This window comes from Copadichromis virginalis, linkage group LG12 (assembly GCF_057382275.1).
Source record: "Copadichromis virginalis isolate Kocher_CV1m ecotype Utaka linkage group LG12, C_Virginalis_male_GT1.1, whole genome shotgun sequence".
Classification (NCBI taxonomy): Eukaryota; Metazoa; Chordata; class Actinopteri; order Cichliformes; family Cichlidae; genus Copadichromis; species Copadichromis virginalis.
Genome location: NC_140629.1, coordinates 3,181,096 through 3,203,211, shown reverse-complemented (window position 1 = coordinate 3,203,211; position 22,116 = coordinate 3,181,096). Strand labels below are relative to the sequence as shown.

At 39.9% G+C, this 22,116-nt stretch overlaps 1 protein-coding gene across 2 annotated transcripts; it reads right to left on the bottom strand.

The window, feature by feature from the left end:
* Positions 1-740: 740 nt before the first annotated feature.
* On the bottom strand, positions 741-21,702 carry LOC146696286 (nuclear receptor subfamily 5 group A member 2-like). Of its 2 annotated transcripts, none has more exons than XM_085474375.1 (7): positions 21,430-21,702; positions 19,912-20,030; positions 19,432-19,573; positions 18,235-18,890; positions 10,893-11,012; positions 9,913-10,060; positions 741-4,003 (listed from the first exon to the last, which is right to left on the bottom strand). In XM_085474375.1, exons 1-7 carry the CDS (start codon positions 21,449-21,451, stop codon positions 3,750-3,752), a joined length of 1,461 nt encoding a protein of 486 aa, XP_085330501.1. In that variant the 5' UTR covers positions 21,452-21,702; the 3' UTR covers positions 741-3,749. The 2 variants fall into 2 exon arrangements, with proteins under 2 accessions (XP_085330501.1, XP_085330502.1); XM_085474376.1 differs by lacking the exon at positions 21,430-21,702 and adding an exon at positions 20,817-20,897.
* Positions 21,703-22,116: the final 414 nt, after the last annotated feature.

Sequence of the window (22,116 nt, the reverse complement as noted above, 5' to 3'; positions counted from 1 at the left end):
ACGTACAGTTCAACATGTGGAGTGTAAAACACAGATTTGTACTGACCAGATCTCAACAAACAAGTGGAGCAATGAGTATGTTTGTGCCTGAAATCCGATGTATCTGGCTCGTGTTATTTGCCACAGTAACTGTGTGCTCGTGTAATTTGTTCTACAGCAACAACGGTCTCAGTATGTGGAGGGGAAATGATCAAAATACTGTTCAGATATCAAAGTAAGAATTTGACATGTTTTTATAAATCGTGCATATTTAGAGATTATGTAGTTGGACAGTAGAGGAAGACAGTTTCTGTTCTGGCATCCTTAATCGCTTAATATCCACCAGATCATTGGCGACCTGTCTGTGATTAAATTAACATCTACACCTTTAAATAGAATTTTATTTGAAACGCCAACAGAAGCTTTAGACAGAAACATGTTGTTTGTCTAGTCTGCCTGTTTAGCATGTGGCTAACAAACAAACCCTAGACAGGTCACTGATCAGCTGGTAGATGTTGGGAGGTTAAAAATATTTTTTAAATGCATAAATAAAAACATCTTTAAAAGACATGCTACCCTTTGGAAGAACTGTCAGTATAACTGTTGTATATTTCAAACCACTGACATTCCTGTCAGGATGTCACTCGTGTTGTACAACATAACATAACTGACGGGAATATTTCCACAATGAAACAACGCTCTGTGCCTTTAGTGCAAAGCTGATGAATGTTGTGTAAAAACAGCCAACACACCAATCGAGCTTTACTTCATTGATTTTTTTTTATTGGTTTGATGCTGTTACAATAAAATATATTTAAAAAACAAAAAAAGATTTTGGTCACTCTCTCTTTGAGGAGAAAAGCACTTCAGTTTAAGACAGGACAGACGCTCAACTCACAGGAAAGAAGAGAGAACCAAGACCAGAACAAAGAAAGTGAAAACAAGAGAATCAGCTCCACAGTAGTAGCAATTTGACCTCAACATAAAGCAGAGAACGTTTTTGTGCTGAAATGTATCTTTATCTTGCAGCAGATATTCACTTCACAACATAAATATACTATACAGAGTGATTACACATAACTATCTCAATTGGAACACTAAGTGTGTGTGTGCGTGTGTGCAGGTGGTGTGACAGACGTAAAGGTAAGGCTGGAGGAGTGATTGTCGACGCCCACATCAGTGGACCAATAACAAATGATCTTAAACAGCTGCACAACATTAAAACATTTGACTGTTTTTAACTCTCACTGTCACTCTGACTGTGTGAGACCCTAACCCAGCGTGGGACAAAGGAAGTGCCACAGATGATGCTGCAAACACAGACTTCAGGGCTGCGATGCAGTGGATGCTCGACTGCCTCGGTTTAAAGCACGCTGTCATTATTCTTTGTGGTACAAAGTTTGGCTCCGCGAGTCGTTGCACACGTTGCTCTTTCACGTAGTGCTCGCTAAATCTGAAGAGAAATGCCCACTAAGCAACACGTCAACAACCACAGGTCAGCTGTACAGCTTGTTGTAAGCTAGCTTTGTCTCGCCGCTCTCGTTGAGCACTGTCACCAACATCCGTGATGATGTCATCAGAATGGAGCAGTGGGCGGAGAATGAAGATAAATAACTTCTAACATTCTTAAGGCTGAATAAACAAATGAACTATTTATCCTGAAAATTGGAGGTCAAATTTCAACAAATGAGAATAACACCTGATTTTTGTTTATGTACATAATTTAAAAAACAAACAAACAAGCAAATGCATCAGCAAAGTCATCAGATATCTCTAAATATTGCCGTCACTTAAAGGGAATCTGTAGTGGAGTTTCCAATTTTATATTTAGTCTTGTGTCCTGTTACAGAGGTGTATGTTCATATTAAACATTCAAATAATGAAGTCAAATAAAGAGAAATCCCTGTGAGCCTGAATGTTTTCCCTCTGACTGGACGCTGTTACAGGAGACATCACACACACGTATACGTCTGTAATTATTTATTCAAGCATGTTAAGTGAAGCTGAAATGAGCTTAACCAGATTCATTAATATCCTTCTCTTATGTTTCACTTCAGTTTTATTTATGTAGCACCAAATCAAGGTACAACAATAATACAATATTATACTTTTCAGTGTTTTGTTTTTAGAAGCTGCCAATAATTCAGTTATTAATACGTTTGAACGTGTGCATCCCAAACATGGTCACCTGGCTGTGACCACAGAAGCTCCACCCACCATTTAAAGGGGGCGGGGCTAAACGAGCTTGAGTGTATCCAGTAGGGTAATGTATTTTAACTTGTAACTGTAATTAAAGCTACTCTCTAAGTGAACAGAACAGGTCCCCTTTAAGCGTGACACAGGACACAAACATTCCTTTTAACATGTCACATAACAGTCCCCTGTCCTGCTACCGTCCACCACATGGACAATGGTGGCTGAAAATAGTCCTCACAAATTTGTTTTGTGTGTTTGCTCAAATCATGTTTTTTCAAGGAAAACTGAAACTCTTTAAACCTCAGTTCAGAAGCACAAAGCAGTCGAGGGCTACTGAGATGTGGGTTTTCACCTCCTTTTGTAATTTTCTGAAAACAAAGGAACTTACTGAAAGCAACAAGTTTGGATCATCTGATCAAAATCCGCGTGAGACGCATCGCTCCTGGATGGCGTGCAGCCCGATGTGTTGAAAAGTGACACCAGTGTGAATGAGCACGTGACTCGCATGGATGAGCCAAATGTGACCAGATGCACCTTTTACTTCCCTGCATCTTTACGGACTGAGCCGAAGGACAAACATTACAGGCGTGCTTCTCACGTGTTTGCTGTCATTGTCATTACCAAGTGCACATTGATGCGTCTATTGTAGCTCCTGTCAGCTCCAAAGCTTCGCTGTGTACAGTTTCTCTCTTTTATCTCCTGCGTTGTTTGTCTCTCTCTTCTCTGCCTCTCTCTCACTTTCTCTTCTTGTTGTTTGATAAAACACTTAATGTGTTTTTCTCAATACTGCCTTGGCATTTATATATTAACATCTAGATAGATTTAAACTAAACTTTATTTATGTCTGTTGGGCTTCTCTAGCAGTGCTACTCTAGTCTGACGACATGACATCATCAAAATAATAAAGATAATCTAGGATAAGCATCTAGGATGTAGCATCAGATACTGGGATCAAAAACGTCTCATTCAGATATTAAAATATTACTTTGGAAAGAGAAAACAAATATTTGCTGTAAAAAGTAAACATTTGCTCATCCAGCAAATACCTCCATCCAGTGATGTGACTGCAAATTTCACGCTGAAGGCCTTGTCAAAATTTGGTAGCGATACGACAAAGATAGTTTGAGTGTGAATGTTACAGATTGAAAAAGGTGGCAATGAATGACGTGTATCTAAAGAGTAACTGTTTGATGGGCAGCTCTGTGGAATTCATGTTATATTTGCTCAAAATAGATAGAATGTAACTCTATACGCAGGTCGAACTTTAGATGCTTGAAAACAAGTTAGAAAATCCAGTTTATAGGTATAAGGTCACGTTAATGTAGCTCTGCAGGACATGAAAACATTAATATTCAAAATCTCCAAACTACCGGTGAGCACACACGCAGCTTTATAATTCCAAACTTTAAGGAACTTTTTTTCCATCCAACTCAAAACATAAAAAGTGCCACAAAGGTGACCCGGGGGAACCTGTCTAGTGTCATTCAACATTTTCGTCACTCGCTCTTTTCCGTCCACACACACTCTCACCTAGACAAATAATATATGGTGGCGGAGCGTCCTGCTCACGCTCCTCACACACACGCCCTCTTAGCGTGCAGCATCTCGATCAGCAGGTTGTTGCAGGGCACCTCTCCACTCACATGCATGTAGCATAGGTAGTCCTCGGCCTGCGTGCTGAGGGAGCGCAGCTCCGGCAACCGTACCAGCAGCTGGCTGAACTTCTCTTGGAACTGAGGGTAGGCAGACAGGGTGTACTCCAGCAGAGCAGCGTTCACCTGCTCCTGGACGCCCTCCACAAACGCCTGGTTCTCCAGCAATTTTACATCTAAAGAGAGCAAAGTTAGTTCAGGTTAATGTGTGAGCAATTACAAACTGGCTGACGAGTGCAGAAAGAAATCATTCATTTATTAATATGCGCCACATCACCGGTGAGCTGTCCAAGGTGGAGACCAAGGTCGGTTTGGTTAATGCTGGGTTTGAAGTCATATGTAAACAGACACATTTTTGCAGTAGAAATGTGGCTTTTCTAGCAGATGTTGTGCAAAGTCTGTCTCATATATAAAATTTGACATTGGCAGCCTGTTCAGACTACAGAACAAATTCTATAAAGAATGTTAAACCCTACCCATCACCATGAATGTCACACATGGAGGATGTTGTGTATAAAATGCACATCTCCAAAGTCAAAAAATAGGAATTCAAGCCAACAAACATCAAAGCTGTTTAAATGTTTTGTGAACTTGGGGATGAAGTACATCAGCACAGTGTGGAGCTGGAACAAGACATCAGATGTTTCCTTTTTCACAAACTCGTCTTTTTATGTCGGTGGCTTAACAAACAACCACGCCCCAGACTAAACCCTGCATGGGTCACCACAGTGATGAGCGTTGACTCAGCACCATTTAGCCATTTGAAGTAAAATAACTTGTTATAATTTGTTCTGCACATTTCTGTCTTCTTGAGACTAAAGTTTTATTATCAAAAGTTAACTATGGACCAGAGAGGACTGGGAGCTGCTTCAGAAAAGATTTGCAGGTATGTTTTTCACACCAATGTGAAAATTAGCAGAGGTGTGGACTCGAGTCACATGACTTGGACTCGAGTCAGACTCGAGTCATTAATTTTATGACTTTAGACTTGACTTGAAAAAATGTTCTAAGACTTGTGACTTGACTTGGACTTTTACACCAATGACTTGGGACTTGAATTGGACTTGAACCGGTTTACTTGAAAAGACTTGATATTTTACCCCAAATATAAAATTTAACATGCATATTATATAGAGATTGAAAATGTGACGTCATTCACGGGTAGAACCGCAAAGGATTCTGGGAACTCGTGGCAAGCGGTACTAGCGCACGCAGGCTTTTAATTGAAATCAGTTACACAGCGATAAAAAGAAACACAAAAATGTCAAGAAGCTGTTGTATTATTAACTGCAATAGCCGGTCGCATGACAGCCACGGGAAGCCGACGGGTAAAGAGATCGGTTGTTATCGGATTACGTCGTTGAAGAGAAATTGTTCGAGCCATGTTTCTGAAGTAACAAAGACGCGACGGATGGCCTGGATCGCAGCCATTCAAAGATCAAATATAACGTCCCAGAACACTCCAGCTCACAGGTTAGTCTGCTCCAAGCATTTACACGAAGGTCAGTGTTTTTTAGTAGTTAATACGTCATTTTCATAACATAATTGGTGATATAGGTTACAAGCAAGTCTGGCGCTGAACAGAAATTGTCGCGCTATGCTCCTTTATTTATTGTGCATAAATAGTGAATTGTCCTGACACAATATTGTGTTTCGCTTCTGTTATTATGGTACATTGACAAAAACATATACTTTTATTCACAGGATAAAACAGGTTTGTATCACTAATTGTCCAGTACGATTACAGCATACAGTATTATTGTCACTGCTACATTTCTGTGATGCTACCAGAAATTATTTCCACTACTAATTAATTACCGTTGAGCTCAAAGGTCCTATTAATAAACGGTTAAGGAATGTGTATTTATGACGACGATTTGTGAGACTGGTAAACTTATGATACGTACGATGGTCTTTCGTTCTACACGGTGCGTTTCAAGGTCCTGCACCCATCCGTCGGTAAACTGTACCTGGGCTTGTTGCAGTGACCTGAAGTTACTAAACTTCATGAGTGTATGCACTCACTCCAAGAACCGTATGATTATAAATATGCATATAAATATGCTAAGATGAGATAGCTGACTTCATCTAACTAGCAAATGTTGTCCAGGCTACGTTGGTGATTCAGTTTTTTTTTAATGTGTATGATATTTTTGTCATGCGATTTTAAAGCCGGTCCTACAACCGCATCCAAGAATAACATGCAGCTTATCTCAGAACTGTCGGTGAAAATTATTCTTGGAGCTAGGTTTAATTGAGCTGCATTTTAAAGAGGTGCAATTTCACAATTTGTGTATATTTTCTAAGTTCACTATTTTGTCATGTGTTGAGAAAAACACAGATTTTAAAATTACATGGTCTAATATTTACATTTAGCATAACTGCAACATTATTTTTTCGTTTTGTTTTTTTTAAAGACTCGAAAGGACTTGAAATTCAAAGTTTCAGACTTGTGACTTGACTCGGACTTTTACACCAGTGACTTGAGACTCGACTCTGACTTGCCTGACATTACTTGAGACTTGACTTGAGACTTGAGGATAAAGACTTGAGACTTACTTGAGACTTGCAAAACAATGACTTGGTCCCACCTCTGAAAATTTGTTACTTCTGTAAAGGCTTATGGAGCGATTCACACTGATCATAGCCGGCAGCGCTCTGTGTAAAGACCATTTTCATTTAGAAACATTTCTAAGTATCTAACTATTGTTCTGCTATGTCAGTTAACCTTGGCTTTACGTGTGTGTGTGTGTGTGTATATATATATATATATATATATATATATATATATATATATATATATATATATATATATATACACACACACACACACACAGGGTTTTTCATCTTCACCACAGCTGCACATTTTCACCTTGGAATTGCAGTTGTACCAACAGCATCAGAAACACAAACTGAGGCAGAGTCATATCGTGCAGACCCAAACAAAACAATCCTGTTAACTCGAAGGGCGGGGCCTGGTTGTGATGAGCACAAAACGATGAATGAACAGTATTATTAGCTGTTTGATGATGCTGAAGGTTCATTTCAGCCCAGTTTGAAGGCTGCGTTATCAGTAACATGAACAGCTCGTTAAGCCACCGGTATGAAGGTTCTACAGGCTTTGTGGTTGGTGTTTGTAATCTGTTCCCACCCTGCAAAAATAAGTTAAAAAGACGCTTTTGACAACAACGAACGTCACCTCAGGTTCAAAGGAAGAGCGCTGAACACGTGTGCATTCCTCAAACACAGCAGATTTGAATCCAGACCTTTCTCCATATCAGTGCTAACCACTCCACTACCAAGTATAACAGTTTACTTATATAGCAGCGACGATTCAACCCAACATTTTAAATAGTGGTGGAGAAATAAAGCCCTTTTAACGGGAAGAGACCTCCAGCAGAGCCAGGCACAGGTGGGGGCCATTATGGGCCATGGATGGGTGGAGGTTGGGAAGGGCTGGCAAAAATGTAGCACACAAAGACGTGTGTTGCAAGTGATTTGAGGGCCATACAAGCTCTACGTGCAACACACAATGACCTGGTCTGATCTATATTCAATTTTAACATTTTTTTTTAATTATGAAAAGTCGGCTTCACTTTTTAGCCAAATTTGGACGTAAAGGTTACCATTACTGACCAACCAGAACTGGCCAAGAAAAGAACATTTTTCCCTCTCAGAGCAAAAGGTGCAGCAGGACTCAAGGCTTTATTTCAAAATCGGTTTAAAAGCGCTCATAAATCATTCATTTGAGGGATAAATACACTGAAAAAAAAGGGATTGGCCATCTCTTGGATTTATGTAAGCATCTTGCGTGTATTTAACACAAGTGCCTCATGCTTTAAAGTTAAGTGTAACTATATAGTGTAGAAGCTACATGATATGCAGAGAGGGTAGATTAAATTGTTCATATCATGTTTGATTGAAGTAAGTCAATAATATAGCAACGTTAAATCTCGCGACCCTGCACGGGATTCCAGTCTCGCACTCTTTGGATCGTGGTTTGAGGAAGGCATCCATCTCAGGCAAGTCGAGCAGCCGCCTCTACTTTTTTCAGTTTACCGAAAACAGTAAATTGGGTGGTTGTTACATTAAAAAAGGCTTCCTTGTAATTTGAACACAAAAAGTTCATGTTTCTTTCTTGAATGTAATTAAATCATGCAGGATCTGTTTAATTTGTTCTTGTTGAGATGACCTGATACAATCTAGTGAGAGTGGTTAGTTGCTGGACTCATGAAATTCACAAGATCACACGAGATTTCAAGCTGCAGTAAAATCAGTGGAGTTATAGGAGGCAGACAACTGCACACACACCGTGCATGCTATCGCTATTTATTGTGGTTTAACTTGTCAAGGACAAAAACGTACAGAAAATTCTGCATCAAGCCTTGAAATCACAGCTTTCCTGCTTTTGTTAATTCTGGATTGGTGGTTAGTGCTGTTGCCTCATAGCAAGAAGGTTCTGGGTTCAAATCCACAATCTGCCTAGTTTGCAGTGGTTTCTCTCTGGGTGCTCTGATTTCCTCCCACAGTTAAAAGTCGTGCAGTTATTAGAGTTAAGTTAATTTGTGATTCTTAATTACCGTGAATGTGAGTGCAAATGGTTGTTTGTCTCTATGTGATAGAGCTGTCAGTTCAGGGTTATACCCCTGCAACCCGGATAAAGAGGATGGTAGTCATTGTAGATCCATTCAGCTTTTATGTTAACCACACTCTAGACTTTGTTGAACATTATGTAATATGAAGTCAACATGTAGTATTTAAGTGACCAAGTAGTATTGGGGTAAAGGTTATTGAGTAATGTTCAAATAAAATGACAAAATTGCGAAGAATTAAAATATTCCAAGAGCTCAACTTACTTCATCTGAACATGTTTCAGTCGCGTTTTATCAACACAACATGCACAGGCTTATTGAATATGAATAAGTTGTGTTGGTTTAACTCAGTTGTTTAAGTTTCTGCCAAAGAAAAACAGTTGTGTGCAACCAATGTCCACATGGCCTTTTTTCAGTACTAGCTTTATGTGTATGATGTACCTATACTTTATGTATTTAGTAAGGTGAATGCGTGTGGGTGGCTGCGTGTGTGTTTTTATGCGTGCGCGGTGCATGTGAGACAATAGCCGAGCCCTCTGGTGGACTGGCATTCAGCATCAGCTGAGCTCATCGTTGAGAATCCATTCACGCAGTAATTAAATGTTTTGAATCAATGTTCTGAATCATCTTTTCAAACTGCTTAAGGGCAATTAAATTACCCCTGACAAACCTGACTCTGAAGATGAGGGAAAGCAACAGAGCAAGCAAAGGAGCCACTGCCAAAGGCAGCAAATATTTTCTGCCTATGACAAGTGCTCTCCTCATTCAAAAAGCTCTTTGTTCCCTGCTTTGCCAGCGCTAAACAGCAAACACTTCAGGGAATCTGTTCGAGCCACATTTATGCTCTCTCCATCTGCACAAGCCGCTACATGAATGCCGGCCCTGCTATCAAATGATAGACCCATCCATTACGCTTCTTTTGAATGCCATTAGTGGACAATGGAGGAGGATGTCTTTGTTAATATCAGCTTTTGTCAAGCCTAGAAATTTAATTAAGTGAATTTATTGGAGGGAAAAAGGCCAGTTTGGAAAACACTTGTAACCTCATAGATAAAAATGCTCCTGCAGATTATCTGCAATTGTGACATTTTTTTCATTAGGATGTCAGTGTTGCTATTCACAATCTGAGAAAAGACAGCACCTCCATGAAGTTGATTGATTTTTGCATCTGCTAGCCTTTGAAAAATGCGTGATTTACAGACCACACACATAAGTCCACACTTTTCAAAACAGTTTTATTTGCAAAAAAGGTCAAAAGGTTCCCTCTTACTGTACTTAAATAATCATTTTTAGAAGAAGAGACTTTCTATCTGAAATGTCTGTATTGTGTCTCCTCCTTCAGCCTCTAAGCTGAGAAACTTATCAGCAGTTTGTAAAAACATCGTAGTAAGTTGGATGGAAGCAACGGTAACGGTGCCGGATGCTAGTTATTTGCCGTCATAATGCATCCCCTCATTGTATTGCAGCAATGATGCACAAACAAGATGACTCACTTGGGTTGAAAAGGAGGAGGAATTTCAGACAGGCGATCTCTCTGCGGTCGACCTGCAGCACCCGCAGCCTCGCTGCCAGCTCCTGACCTCTTTGGACCAGACTGGAGAGTGTCCCCTCAGCCTGAGACAGGATGGATGACAGCTCCACCTGCAACACGGGCTACTGGTTATTTCCTTTGCCCCTTATATTCATGAGACTTTAGCAAAGACAAATATCCCGGGTTAGTGCGTTGGAGGATTTTTTGCCTGTTTAGCACATGGCTAACAAATCCACTCCCCCTGGACGGGGCAGCAGTGAGCGGGGGACACGATTACATTCAAAACCCAAAGGCTTGGATCACCTCTGAGTACATAAGTGTGACATTTAATTTTTTTCCACAGTGTCATGTTAAGTATTTGACTTTCCAAACACTAAAGCTTACTTGTTCCCCGAGGTTAACTGCACCCATTTTGTAGAGAATATCGATCCCGGGGAAATTCCAGAGTCCCTGCACCTCACAGTGATGACAGTCTAACCACCAGAATTATATATGCTTGCAAACACTGATGTAAGGTGAATTAAATAAAGACAAAGAAACATAAATAGCCTTAACTTTAACACTAAACTGGACTTTGAGAGATTTATTGGATAAATGGCCTTTCCAGAGTTTCCCTTTTTTTCTATATGTCTGTTAAGTTTATTTCACTAATAATTGTTGGCAAATAAAAAAAACTATATGTTTTTTTTGATGAGACACATATGTCTCTCTATATTTAGTTTAGAGCATGGAGATTTTGCATTAGAATTTGAACTACTGTTAGGATCAGAATATGTTAGTACAGATATCAACAGCCAGTGAAATATAAATGAATACTGCTAAACATAGTGTATATATATTTTTATACGAAAACAGTAAAAACAAAACTCCTCTGGATTGGGTGCAATGTGTGGAGCACACTGGGTGGTGTGCTGATGGGAAGTTGTGCGAGGGAGTTGTTACCTCCTGGCCGGTCACCAGCAGAATGCTGTCTTCCTTTGCGTGTTGCACTTGTCTGAAAATGTGATCCAGGACGAGCAGTTCAGACCAGCAGTTATGAAGCAGCTTCATTTGATCTCCCACCTTCAGGAAACGCAGACAGACAGACGCAAGAAAAGCAGACAAAGAACAAAGATGAACTCAGTGGAAAACAAAAGACATCTCATATTGTTTGATAAACTCGCTCTCACATTGAGCTCGTTTCTGACCAGAAAGACGAAAAATATTTACACCACTGTCACCAATTAGTTTAAAATAAAAGGACTATGGGGGGAAAAATTAGGCTTTTAATAGCAAAACATCTGTGTGTGTGTGTGTGTGTGTGTGTGTGTGTGTGTGTGTGTGTGTGTGTGTGTGTGTGTGTGTGTGTGTGTGTACTCTCCTTTCATACTGGCCCAGCAACACCTAGGACCTCTCCAGCCTCCTCACCTCTCCCCAGCACCCCCACCTTTCCCTTTTCTGCTCTGCTCTGGGGGATGGGTGCATATGTGTTTCCCCCCACCCGACTGTATCACACCCATAATCCTGCTGCCACAATATTGTCTGTAAAGTGAAGGACACAGCAGTCAGTAATTTTGCGGTCGCAGCTGCTAATAGGCCCAGACCCCATTCATCTGACATGGAGCTGACAGAATTACAGTCCATCTGAATGAAGCTATATATCAGTCACAGAGGTTGCAGTCTTGCCACAACACTCATCTGCACCGGTGCAGTGGTGGGGGTCTGGGCGTGCAGTGATAAAGGAAGGGGTTAAGGAAGCAAGAGGTCTCGGCGACCTCCTTTGCTTCCTCTCCAAGAGAAGTTGGACACTCAGCTGCGGCCCACAAAAAAAAGCTCAGAAATAGCAGGCTGAGTGTAGAAGGACGGCATTTCTTTCATTTGCCACATGGATTCTTAATGTTTGTGTCTCTGCTGGGTTGAAACTGATATGTCAGGTATATACGTGTTAAGTGTCATATTACCTGTGAGGGCCATATTTTATGAAATGACAGGAAACTGTAAATGTTGTCTGTCATAGTCTACTGCCTTTACTGACATCGCAACCGCACACTGATACTGTATCCATTCCTCTGCAGAGCAGCCAACCGTGATGATATTTCCCAAGCGATATCTGTGTTGCATGTGGAAAAGGTCACCGATGGGCGGGTTGGCAGTTCAGGAATTTTTAAAAATCATCACCTATTTGGTTAAAAAAGCTGTAAGCAAATTTTCTAGATTCTGAATGTAGCAAAAACAACCCCTAATTCTATTTCTATGCTTTGTTGTGTCAGCAGTAACCTCACAGATGGCTTCATTTGGTCATCAGTTGGTTTTCACATTGATAAAATAAAGTCTGGTTAAACTTTGGTGTAATAATTTGGGCTTCTTGCTACTTTCTTCTTATTGGACAGCCACAGCTATATGATTGAAGTTTGCTTTTTTGTAATGACAACAGAACAAAAGAACAGGGCTACAAAAAAATCTAAATCAGAGGACTTATTGATTATATCTCAAAACACTTTAACTTGATTCCAGCTATCAGCTGAACCCTTGTTTTAACTGTTCAGGGTTCCAAAAGCGTTCCAGCAACTATACTGGCCCAAGTACTGCAAGGCAGAATGATCTGATATGAACACAGCTTTATTCTCGAGGTAGAGAATGATGAATGTACTTCACCATTCCTTCTAGGTCTGTTTCCAGCCTTGATCTTCCAAAGACAGCTATTACATTTTGAGTTGCAGAGGCTGGACCTGGCCCTGCCAGCTAACAAATATGGTGTTAGTGACTTTTAAGAAAATATATTAGTTTTGACAGTTCTGGTCAAAGTGGCAACTTGGGAACAGAAATGTGCATGCAGCACCAGTGCAAGCATGGGAATATAGCAGCAGAGCTTCTTGCATGCCAATCAGTCAGTTATTTATCTTCTGAGCTTTGATAGAGAAGTGATATGACAGTTTTTCAAACAAACCTGGGGGTTGTTTGCTTTCTGTGCACCTGTGTTTAGTAACTAGCGAAACACTTGGAGTACTGCGGTAACACTCTGAGTGCACGTTCACTAATATATCACACACTCTGGGGAGCAAAGAACACAAGCAATAATTCATGACCAGAAAGCAACATTCAACTAATCCAAAGTTTTTGATTTAATATTTAGATGTGATCTTTAATAAGTTTGACCCTGCAGTCATTCCAAAATGCAGTTTTTGCCTTCTGTCCATATTTTCATGAATAACGTGTATTTTAAGTAAAATTTCCAGCCTTTAGTAGCGTTTGTGTTCATTGTGTGCATCTCAGCCACGTTTTCCATCATCACCAGGTGAGCAGAAGGTCAAACATATGACAGACAAAGGCCACCTCTGGGGAAATTGCAGCAATCGATAGCTTTCATTCGGCAAATAATTTAGTAACAATGTAGGCAAGCGCAGAGAAGAGCTGCGATGGAGAGCTGACATTCCCCCGTTATCGTCTGCATGGAATGTAATTATCCAGCCCAGGGAAACGGCTCTTTCAGCAGGAGGCTTTCTTGGCAAAATATGCACAGCTTTGTTCTCACTGTCCATGTTGGCTGTCCACTGTGCATAAAAATGGTGTAAATGTCAGCACAAGTACATTGGATGTGTATAAAAGGAGACTCCTGGCAGGGAAATGAAACTTGTGAGAAAAGCTGTCACTTCAAAATAAGGATATAAGAGGAAAACCAGCATTATTCATCTTTTTCCGTATTTTGGTTCATGGCCTGACAAAACTTTTATGAACGGGGAATTAGACATTAATGCAAATTAGAACATATTTCAAATCTGAAGCGATATAATTATGTTTTAAAAGCTGTTGTTTAGTCTGACATCTAGAATTAGACATTTCATGAAGTCCGTGAGAACCAAACCAGTCCAAAGTAAATCTGTTGTTTGTCAGATTTAGGTTTCTCTATAGCAGCAATACTTGCTTGAAAATGCATTTACAACATATCTTACTAAGAATGTTATATATATCAGATATTATAATACCATCACGTTGCCTTCCAACTACCAAGCAATGGGTTAAAAAAAGAAGCACTCGTATTTATTATTGTTCTGTCGTGATTGATTATGTCTGTTTGTCCAAGCAGGAAAAATAATTGTGCAGCATGTACTAGCAGTCCTGCTACTAGTACTATGACTACTACTAATTATAATAATGTGCTCTTTTAAATGAAAGCTACAAATTATATGCTGTAATTACAACTATTTCTAAGTCTGATTAAAATGTTTTATATTAAATAACAAAGCCTAAGGTTACAGAAGGCTAAGGTTAGCTCTCATTGATTTCCTGCTGCCGGGTTATATATATGTACGAGTAAATAATTTGATATTAGCAAAAAGAAAATCACCTTTGTATCTTATATTCAGTTTTTAATTAGTTTGCATTATTTGAAGACTAACATGAAGTATTTGTGTAACCCATGCTAATCTTCAGAGGTGTATCCCCCCCCCCCGTAATACCTTCTCCATTTACATTATTTTAAATATCACTGATAATTGGTGAGAATAAATGACCATTATTATGTTTCTAGCTGTAAATTAATAACTGGGAATGGGCATGTTGTGGAATGTTCCAGCGTGTGCATATTTTGTCATAATGTGTTGTTTTTTGTGTTTCTTCCACAAAATTTACATTTTGGTTTTGTGACTCTGTGACACCATGAGTGCAGTGGGTTTCTGACAATCACTGAAGAGATAGGCCGAGCATAATGCTCTACTGTTGCTTCACATAAAGTGAAGTAGTAATAATAATTATAATTAATATAAATGTATTTGTGCATCACAGAGTTAAAAGTGCTCCTCAGCTCAAATGTATAAGCATGCATGTTCCAACATGCAGACGCATTGTCAACCATGCGGTCCAACATTAATTCCAACACACTTCTATACCTACAAATAGATGCAATATAGAGGGAAAGATTTTTAAAAATGACTTTTCAGCAGTTGTATAAAACAAACCACAGATTCAGCCAAACTGGAAAGCGCAAATAGGTATGATATGTGAGTCCTGAGTAGCTGTTGACTTGCTGCTGTATTCTGCACCAACAGGAAACTGGCTAAGCAGGAGCAGCAGTTAAAGTTCCAGATGATTGAATGACAGTAAAGATTTGATTTTGGGGGGATATATCTTCGATGAAGGAAACGAGACTGGATGAGCTTAGCGAGCTTAGTCAGATTCAATATTTAGATGTTGGTCAAAGATGATCCCAAGCAGATGATTTGATGTTACTGGTGAGGAGGCCAAGGTCCTGACCTCCTTAGAGGAGCTGTCAGGACCAAACACTAGAACATCTTTTTAACTAAAACTGAGAGGATATTTATCCCAAAACTTTGTACTGTGCTTGTGTCGACTGTATACCAACACACACTTTGTACATTATCAGTAGAAAGAATTAAATGTCTGCAGCTGGATTAAAATGATCAGATATTAAAATTTACTGTATATTCTGATGATATTTGTTGATAACAAAATATGATGAGCTGCTGTGTGTTCCTCCTGTGCTGCTGAGACTGAGCAGCAGTTTGGCCAAGTATCCCCTCACACAGGCACAGACGCAGTATAAAGATACCTCGTTGTGTTAGTGTGAGAAGATGCAACCAAAAAAACCATCATCCCCACAATGGGAGCTTTGTCTCTGCGACAATAAACAGACAAAGTAACAATAAAATAACAATAAATAAGTAACAATAAAATAAATTAATCAGCATGCATCGATGTTCTCAGAAACAAATAATCATTTTTAGTTCATTCAGTTCATACTTTGAGTTGCTATTTGAGCAGGACAGTAAGCTCGAATAAAATGTTATAAAATCTGGAAGCTGTGAGCTACACTTACTCAATAAAGCTTTCCAAACACACACACACACACACACACACACACACACACACACACACACACACACACACACACACACACACAAAGAGCTTACAAAATCGTACAAAAACATCAGAGGGCCTAATACTGTGTTTAATGTTTGAAACTAATAAGATGTTACGTCTTATTAGTCTTATTAGATGTTAAAATTCATCGGATCTGTAGACCAGAGCAAAACCCATGAAGGATTTTGGAAAAACATTCTTATATTTAACATTTTAAAAAACTGTTCGGCCTCTGACAATGGGGGAGAGAGGGGTGGGGGTTAGTGTTTGTCACTGGAGAAAGAAAAACTGAGCTCAATGGGAAGAACTGTTACAATTCAAATTCCATCTCCCTGCATGCAGGTTGGACTCACAGAAAGGTTTATCTGACGATCATTGTAGGTTTTCTTGTGTTTTCTTTTTTTGGTAATTTTGCATGATTAGTTTTTGACTTGACTGCATAAATTGCTGTATGCATGATCTTTTTGCTGCAAGCAGTAAATCCAGTCATAAGGAAACCACTCAATGCTTTTCACATGCAAGAATATGAACCACTGGCTCCTCACATCCAAGACCCAGGAGTAAATATCTAGACGTGACTGCGTGTGAAGCAGGAAAGGAGCAGAGCTGCTCTGACTGTACCTCAGTAAATAAACTGCATCTGATGAAAAGACACCAAGGACCAAATCACACCAAGGACAGCATCAACCTTTTGTTGCTAGTTAAACTGTTTAATTGGTAGAATCCCTTTGGCCATGGCTGGTTGACAGATGATTGTTCGTCAGCACAGACACATCATATCATGACTTATTGAAGAAGGTGACATTTTTGTCTTTGTTGTGTTACCTGTCTGATTTGTCAGGAAAGAATAATAATTCTCCATTTTCACTCAGAATACGAGGTGTGCGTGCAGCAGTGCCATCAGCAGCAGCGCAGTGAGTTCTGACTTCGTTCTGACTGCGCTGCTAAAGCTTACAGCGTACACAGACGGGTCGGCACACAGACAGATGTTTGATCATCATTCTCTGAGGTGTGTGTGATATTATCACCTACCAGGAGGAAATAAGAGGCTGAAAGTGCTGTGTTACACAGCTAAACGACATCAGACCAACTAGTCCAGTTACTCCAACTGCAGCTTTTTAGAGCTGCGCAGTGTTGGAAATAACAGTTCAATATCAGGAACACTGATTTTTCAAGAAAAACTTATTGAAGGCACTGACTGTAACAGGACATCATATAATGTAATAATGGGGACTGGTGACAAATTAAAGGAAAAGGTTGACTCTGTTATGCTTGGTGAGGCTTTTTGCTGCCATGGTTTAGGTTTGCTTATCCCCATCTACGGGCCACAATCATCAGGTTTATGCACTGGCCTTCACACACCAGATCTCAGCCCAACCAAACACCTGTATGACATGTCACCAGCATACTCGACCAAATAAGAGAAGATTTTTTGGCAGAATGGTGTTTCTCCCTTCAGCAGATTTAGAGAGATTTGAAGAATTAAAGCTGTTCTGGTTGCTCAACACCTTAGAAAGACCCTTGTTTTCGCTTTAATCTGTCATTACTGTCATACATCATAATTATTGAAGTTTAATAGAGCACTTCTTTCTGTTCGTTTAGAGGAAAAAAACATATTTTAAGAGTTATGAAAAAGAAATTCTCCTCTGCAGTAAAAATTAACGGGACATTTGAGAAATGTGAAATCAGAAATAGCATTCACATGAATTCAAGCAAGTGAGAGCCTCTATGAGAACGTGATAGCAGCAGCAGTAGTGCTGGGAACACTTTCTGAATGGACTGCGAGTGGATTGTGAGTCAGCCGTGGGCGCCAGCTTCATCACATTTGAATTGCATTCATGTGTTTGTTGGGTCTGAAAGCCTGTGAACTTATTAATACAGACTTAAAACAAGCCATCGTCTTAATCCTTTTCAGAAACAGTAACATCGCGGCACCGTGCTCCCTTTTTCTGACAAACAGCAAACAGAAACAAAGGAAGAATGGATTCAGCCGTCCTTGTAAAAAGCTTTTGTGAGCGTGATGAACTTTTATTTTTTCACTTCTGCATATTTTAGACATAACCATAAAAGATCTTCAGAAATGTTCGGCTTTTACTGCTTGATTGTCACTGGATCAATATGTGTTTTCTTTCGTATCTTTTATTTCAGTTTTTATTTGTGAATTCTTGGAAAACCAAATGTGGGACTCAAGCGGCTGAGTCTGAGAAAACATCCCTCAAATCTAAACCGACAGATTCTTTTTGGGTGAATGCGCCACATGAAAATTCTAATTTTGGGTTATGAAGCATTTTCTGGTAGATCTCAGGTTTACTAAAATACTGCATGGAGCCTGTATGTACATGTATTGTGTCTTTGTCACATGTTTTGCAAGTGAAACCATGTACGGTTCATTTCAAACACTCAACACGGTAAAGAGTTTGCTACTCACCCTCAGCTCCTTAAAGAAGATGCAGCTCCGAGCCCACTCCACTATGGAGAACAGAGTCTGGTCTGCCATCCGACACATGAGGCTGAAGGTGCTGGGCTTTTCCAGCCGACCCCGGCCGTTTTGCTCCTGTTGCAGGTGAGTCACAATCTTGTTCTGGACGACCAGCTCGTCCGGGTCACAGCGCAGCAGCTCCAGAACCAGTGGCGGCAGGCTGGGGGGTTGCAGCGAGGCTGAGGGGTACATGTCTGGGTAAGGGTATCCTGTAAGAGTCTCAGGGGAGCTGGTGTAGTCGGGACACTCGGCTTTAATCGCCCTTCCGGGAAAGGCTGTGTACTGGTACTGGGTGGTGAGGGGCACGTGTGACTGCATGGCCATACCCAAAGACGGGGGTCCGTAGAGATTAGCCTCGTAGTCTGTGGGAGTGATGGAGCTCGGGGTGGAGGGGAGCAGGCTTTTAGAGATGGTGGGAAGGGTGTGCAAGGTGCCAGTGAAGCCGTAGTCTGCCTGCAGAGGAGAGGCTGGCGGAGGAGCCGTGCTCTCCAACTTGAAACCGTTGGATCGTATCAAAGCTTTCTTCTGCTGTTTCAAGGCCCTGTCTCTCTTGTACATGGGGCCAAATTTATTCCTACCCCCACGCATGCGGTCTGCACGCACCGCTGTCACACATGAGACAAAAGGAGAAAACAGGTTTACAGACCCAAAAACCATCGACTGCCTCTTACACTGTGCAGACGTGCTGAGCTTTATGAGCACTAAACTCTTGTTCACAGTATTCCTACAAAGTAATTAACAGCCTTGTCTGTCTTTTTTTTTTTTTTTTTTGCTTCCCTTTTTAGGGCTGAGAAGAATCCCCGAGGAGTCTGTGCAGCTTTACTCCTTCTTCCCCGGGGAGTCTCCAGAATTTTATCAGCAAGACAAGAATGTGTCGTTTTTCTGCTACGGAAGCAGGTGCTTTCCTTTGCATTGCTGTCTGGGAATCAATCCCATCCCATGTGTGCAGGAAACACTGCATGATAGCCAGCACCATCGCATAAAGAAGTGGCCTCAGATAGACTTTAATATTATTTATTAGATTTATTTTATCATATTAAAATAAATGGTGGCAAATCACAGGCAAAATGTCCCTGTTTCATTATTATTATTATTATTATTATTATTATTATTATTATTATTATTATTATTGTTGTAGTAGTTTACCTTCCAGCCGCATCCCAACACTGAGGCATTTCTGGAACCGACAGAAGGGACATCTTTTCCTCTGGGTCTTGTCTATTTTACACTCCTGGTTTTCCGCACACGTGTACCTCTTGTTGTTCTGCACTGTCCTCTTGAAGAAGCCCTGAAAACGAGCGACACACTGGTATCAAACGACTGGGTTTAGATTTCAAAATAAAAGGTCGAGAGCGACTGCCGTTTTTGTATTTAGATTTAATTATTTCGAAGCACATTTCATTAACATTAAAGCCTTCACACGTTAGCTAAATTGGGATAACGTAAGTGTCCATTTTTCGCTGCATTTATGTTTCACGGACATTAAATTCAGACAAGTTCAGCAGTTATTTCTAACAGCTGGAGAAGCAATAATTAGCAGCAGGTTTGTGGTTAGCGCTCATTTTCAAATAAATAAAAAAACCATGTCCTCGCGCATGTCCTCGCGCATGGCTACCGTTTGCGTACCTTGCAGCTCTCACAGGTGAGCAGGCCGTAGTGATATCCAGACACTTTGTCTCCGCACACAGGACACAGCTCTTCCAGGTCCTCGTCGTATGTGTACTCCATCACCTTTAAAGTCACACCTGCCACACACACGCACAGTGAGTCTACCATGCAAATCGCCTCTGATAATTATTTCTGCCGTGTTTTTTAAAAGAATTATCAATTATAAAAAACGAATAAAAAAAAAATACAGATTCGCGTAATATTGTGCATTATTCCAACAAACATGACTTTTTACTTTTCGGCACTTAATCATTTTCCTACAATTTATTGTAGTTTCATCTCAACCTTTGACAGTTTGTTTTCATGTGAATGTGATATGAAATAACGATAATGTGTTTTTTTTCTAATAGAAGTTTAAATACATAAATTGCAATAAATCATTTAATTATTTTACAGGCATTTCTAGATGTAAATTATGAAATGTGTTTACATCATACAGTTAAATAAATGTTATGTAGGAGTGGAATTATTGGGTTATGTAAGATTTTAAATGAATAAATTATATTTTTTTAAATACATAAAAATAAAAAATAAATAAAAACAAATTAGATGAAAAACACAAGAGCGGATGTATTTAAAGACTTTTGCCCGAAAGGTTATTTAAGTAAATTTAAGCTTTAATTTTGTGTGTTGTTAGAGAAGCTCATCTCTACGGAGGCAAACCGCAGAAAAACGTTATGCGTATATCTACCTGTTTTTTATTTTTTTATTTTAAATTAAGAAAAGTCAAATAAAAATGAATCTACATACAGCCACTATCGGCATCAATGAGACTCTCTCTATTGCATTATGAAATAACTGACAGACTATTCTTAACAACGAAATGTGTCTGCAGTTTGTTGTTGTGGTTTTGTTGCTTTCACCTGATCTGACTCCGCTGCTGAGTCTCGTGGTTCAGTCTCTAAGCTGACGTCGTTCATGAACCTACCGACACACGCGGCGGTGACTGAATGTTTACTTTTAGTTTTTTATTTTTACCGTTTTTGTTTGTTTGTCTTTGACGTTTCTGTAGAAACTGTCCGCACACACTGAAGTGAATCGGCGGTAAAACGAAATGAAGGCCGCTGAACAGTGAAGTGTGGAGGCCTCGCAGTTTGACGGGTAGTATTATTATTAGATCATAAGCAATATCATATTTTTTTCTTTATTTTTCACAGAGCAGCAATATTTCAAGATTTTAAAACAATGTAAAAAAAATGACAGATGTTTTCCTGGACTGATGATTGTTTCAGTTAATTGAAATTTGCATTGAGGAAAAAATGCTGCCGTCTTATTTTCAAACAGTCTGAATTAACTTAATAATTAAACGACGCGTTGTGGCTCTTTGGAGCTTGTGTGTTTCTTTGAATATTTTTCTGACTGCATGTCGCTGATTTTTGTTTCTTGACAAGCATTTGGTTAAAATAAAAAGTCACAGCTGTGAAGGTGACAGAAGCTGGAGTGTAGAAGGCCATGTAGGAAAACGGAGGCACTTACCGTGAGCCTTGTCTCCCAACATTTGAGCAGCAGACAGCAGGCAGGCAGTGATGATTGTCTGATGATTAAAACCTGGATGTAGGTGTTGCAGCAGCCTTGCATGGGCTGCAGAGGAGAGCAAAATAAAAAAGAAAGAAAGAAAGAAAGAAAGGCCAACAGAATTCCGGGTGAGTGCTGTCTATATCGGGATGCTTTAGGACCCAGAAGGGCCAATAGAAAGTGTAGTACGATGATGACCATTCACGAGCTCAGAGTGAAACTCCTTTCCTTCGCTCGCTCTTTACTGCGATTCCCTTATCGCCAAAGTTAGGCTGCCACGCTGCTATTGGTGGATGCCGAGTCATGTGACAGATGCTCTCCGCAGCCACAGAAAAATGCCTGGACAGAAGAGCCGAGCCGATGGAGGAGACGCACTAAACGTGCAAGTGAATGAATAAATTGTGAGAGAAGATTAGAAAAGCGCTCAGCTTTCGACGTTTAGAGAATAAAACACGCGTGTTTTCTTTCGATCTTTGTTTTCTTCTTTCATCATTTGAATGATCCACATGGTTGCATTACAGTAGAAAAAGAAATGTTTCAACTCTGGTAGGCTTAAAACAATTTAACGTTAATAATAATAACTGGGAAAAACGAAACAGGCTGTTTTAGTGTTTTAGCGTATTTCTGTACGATTACTCTAAAAGATAT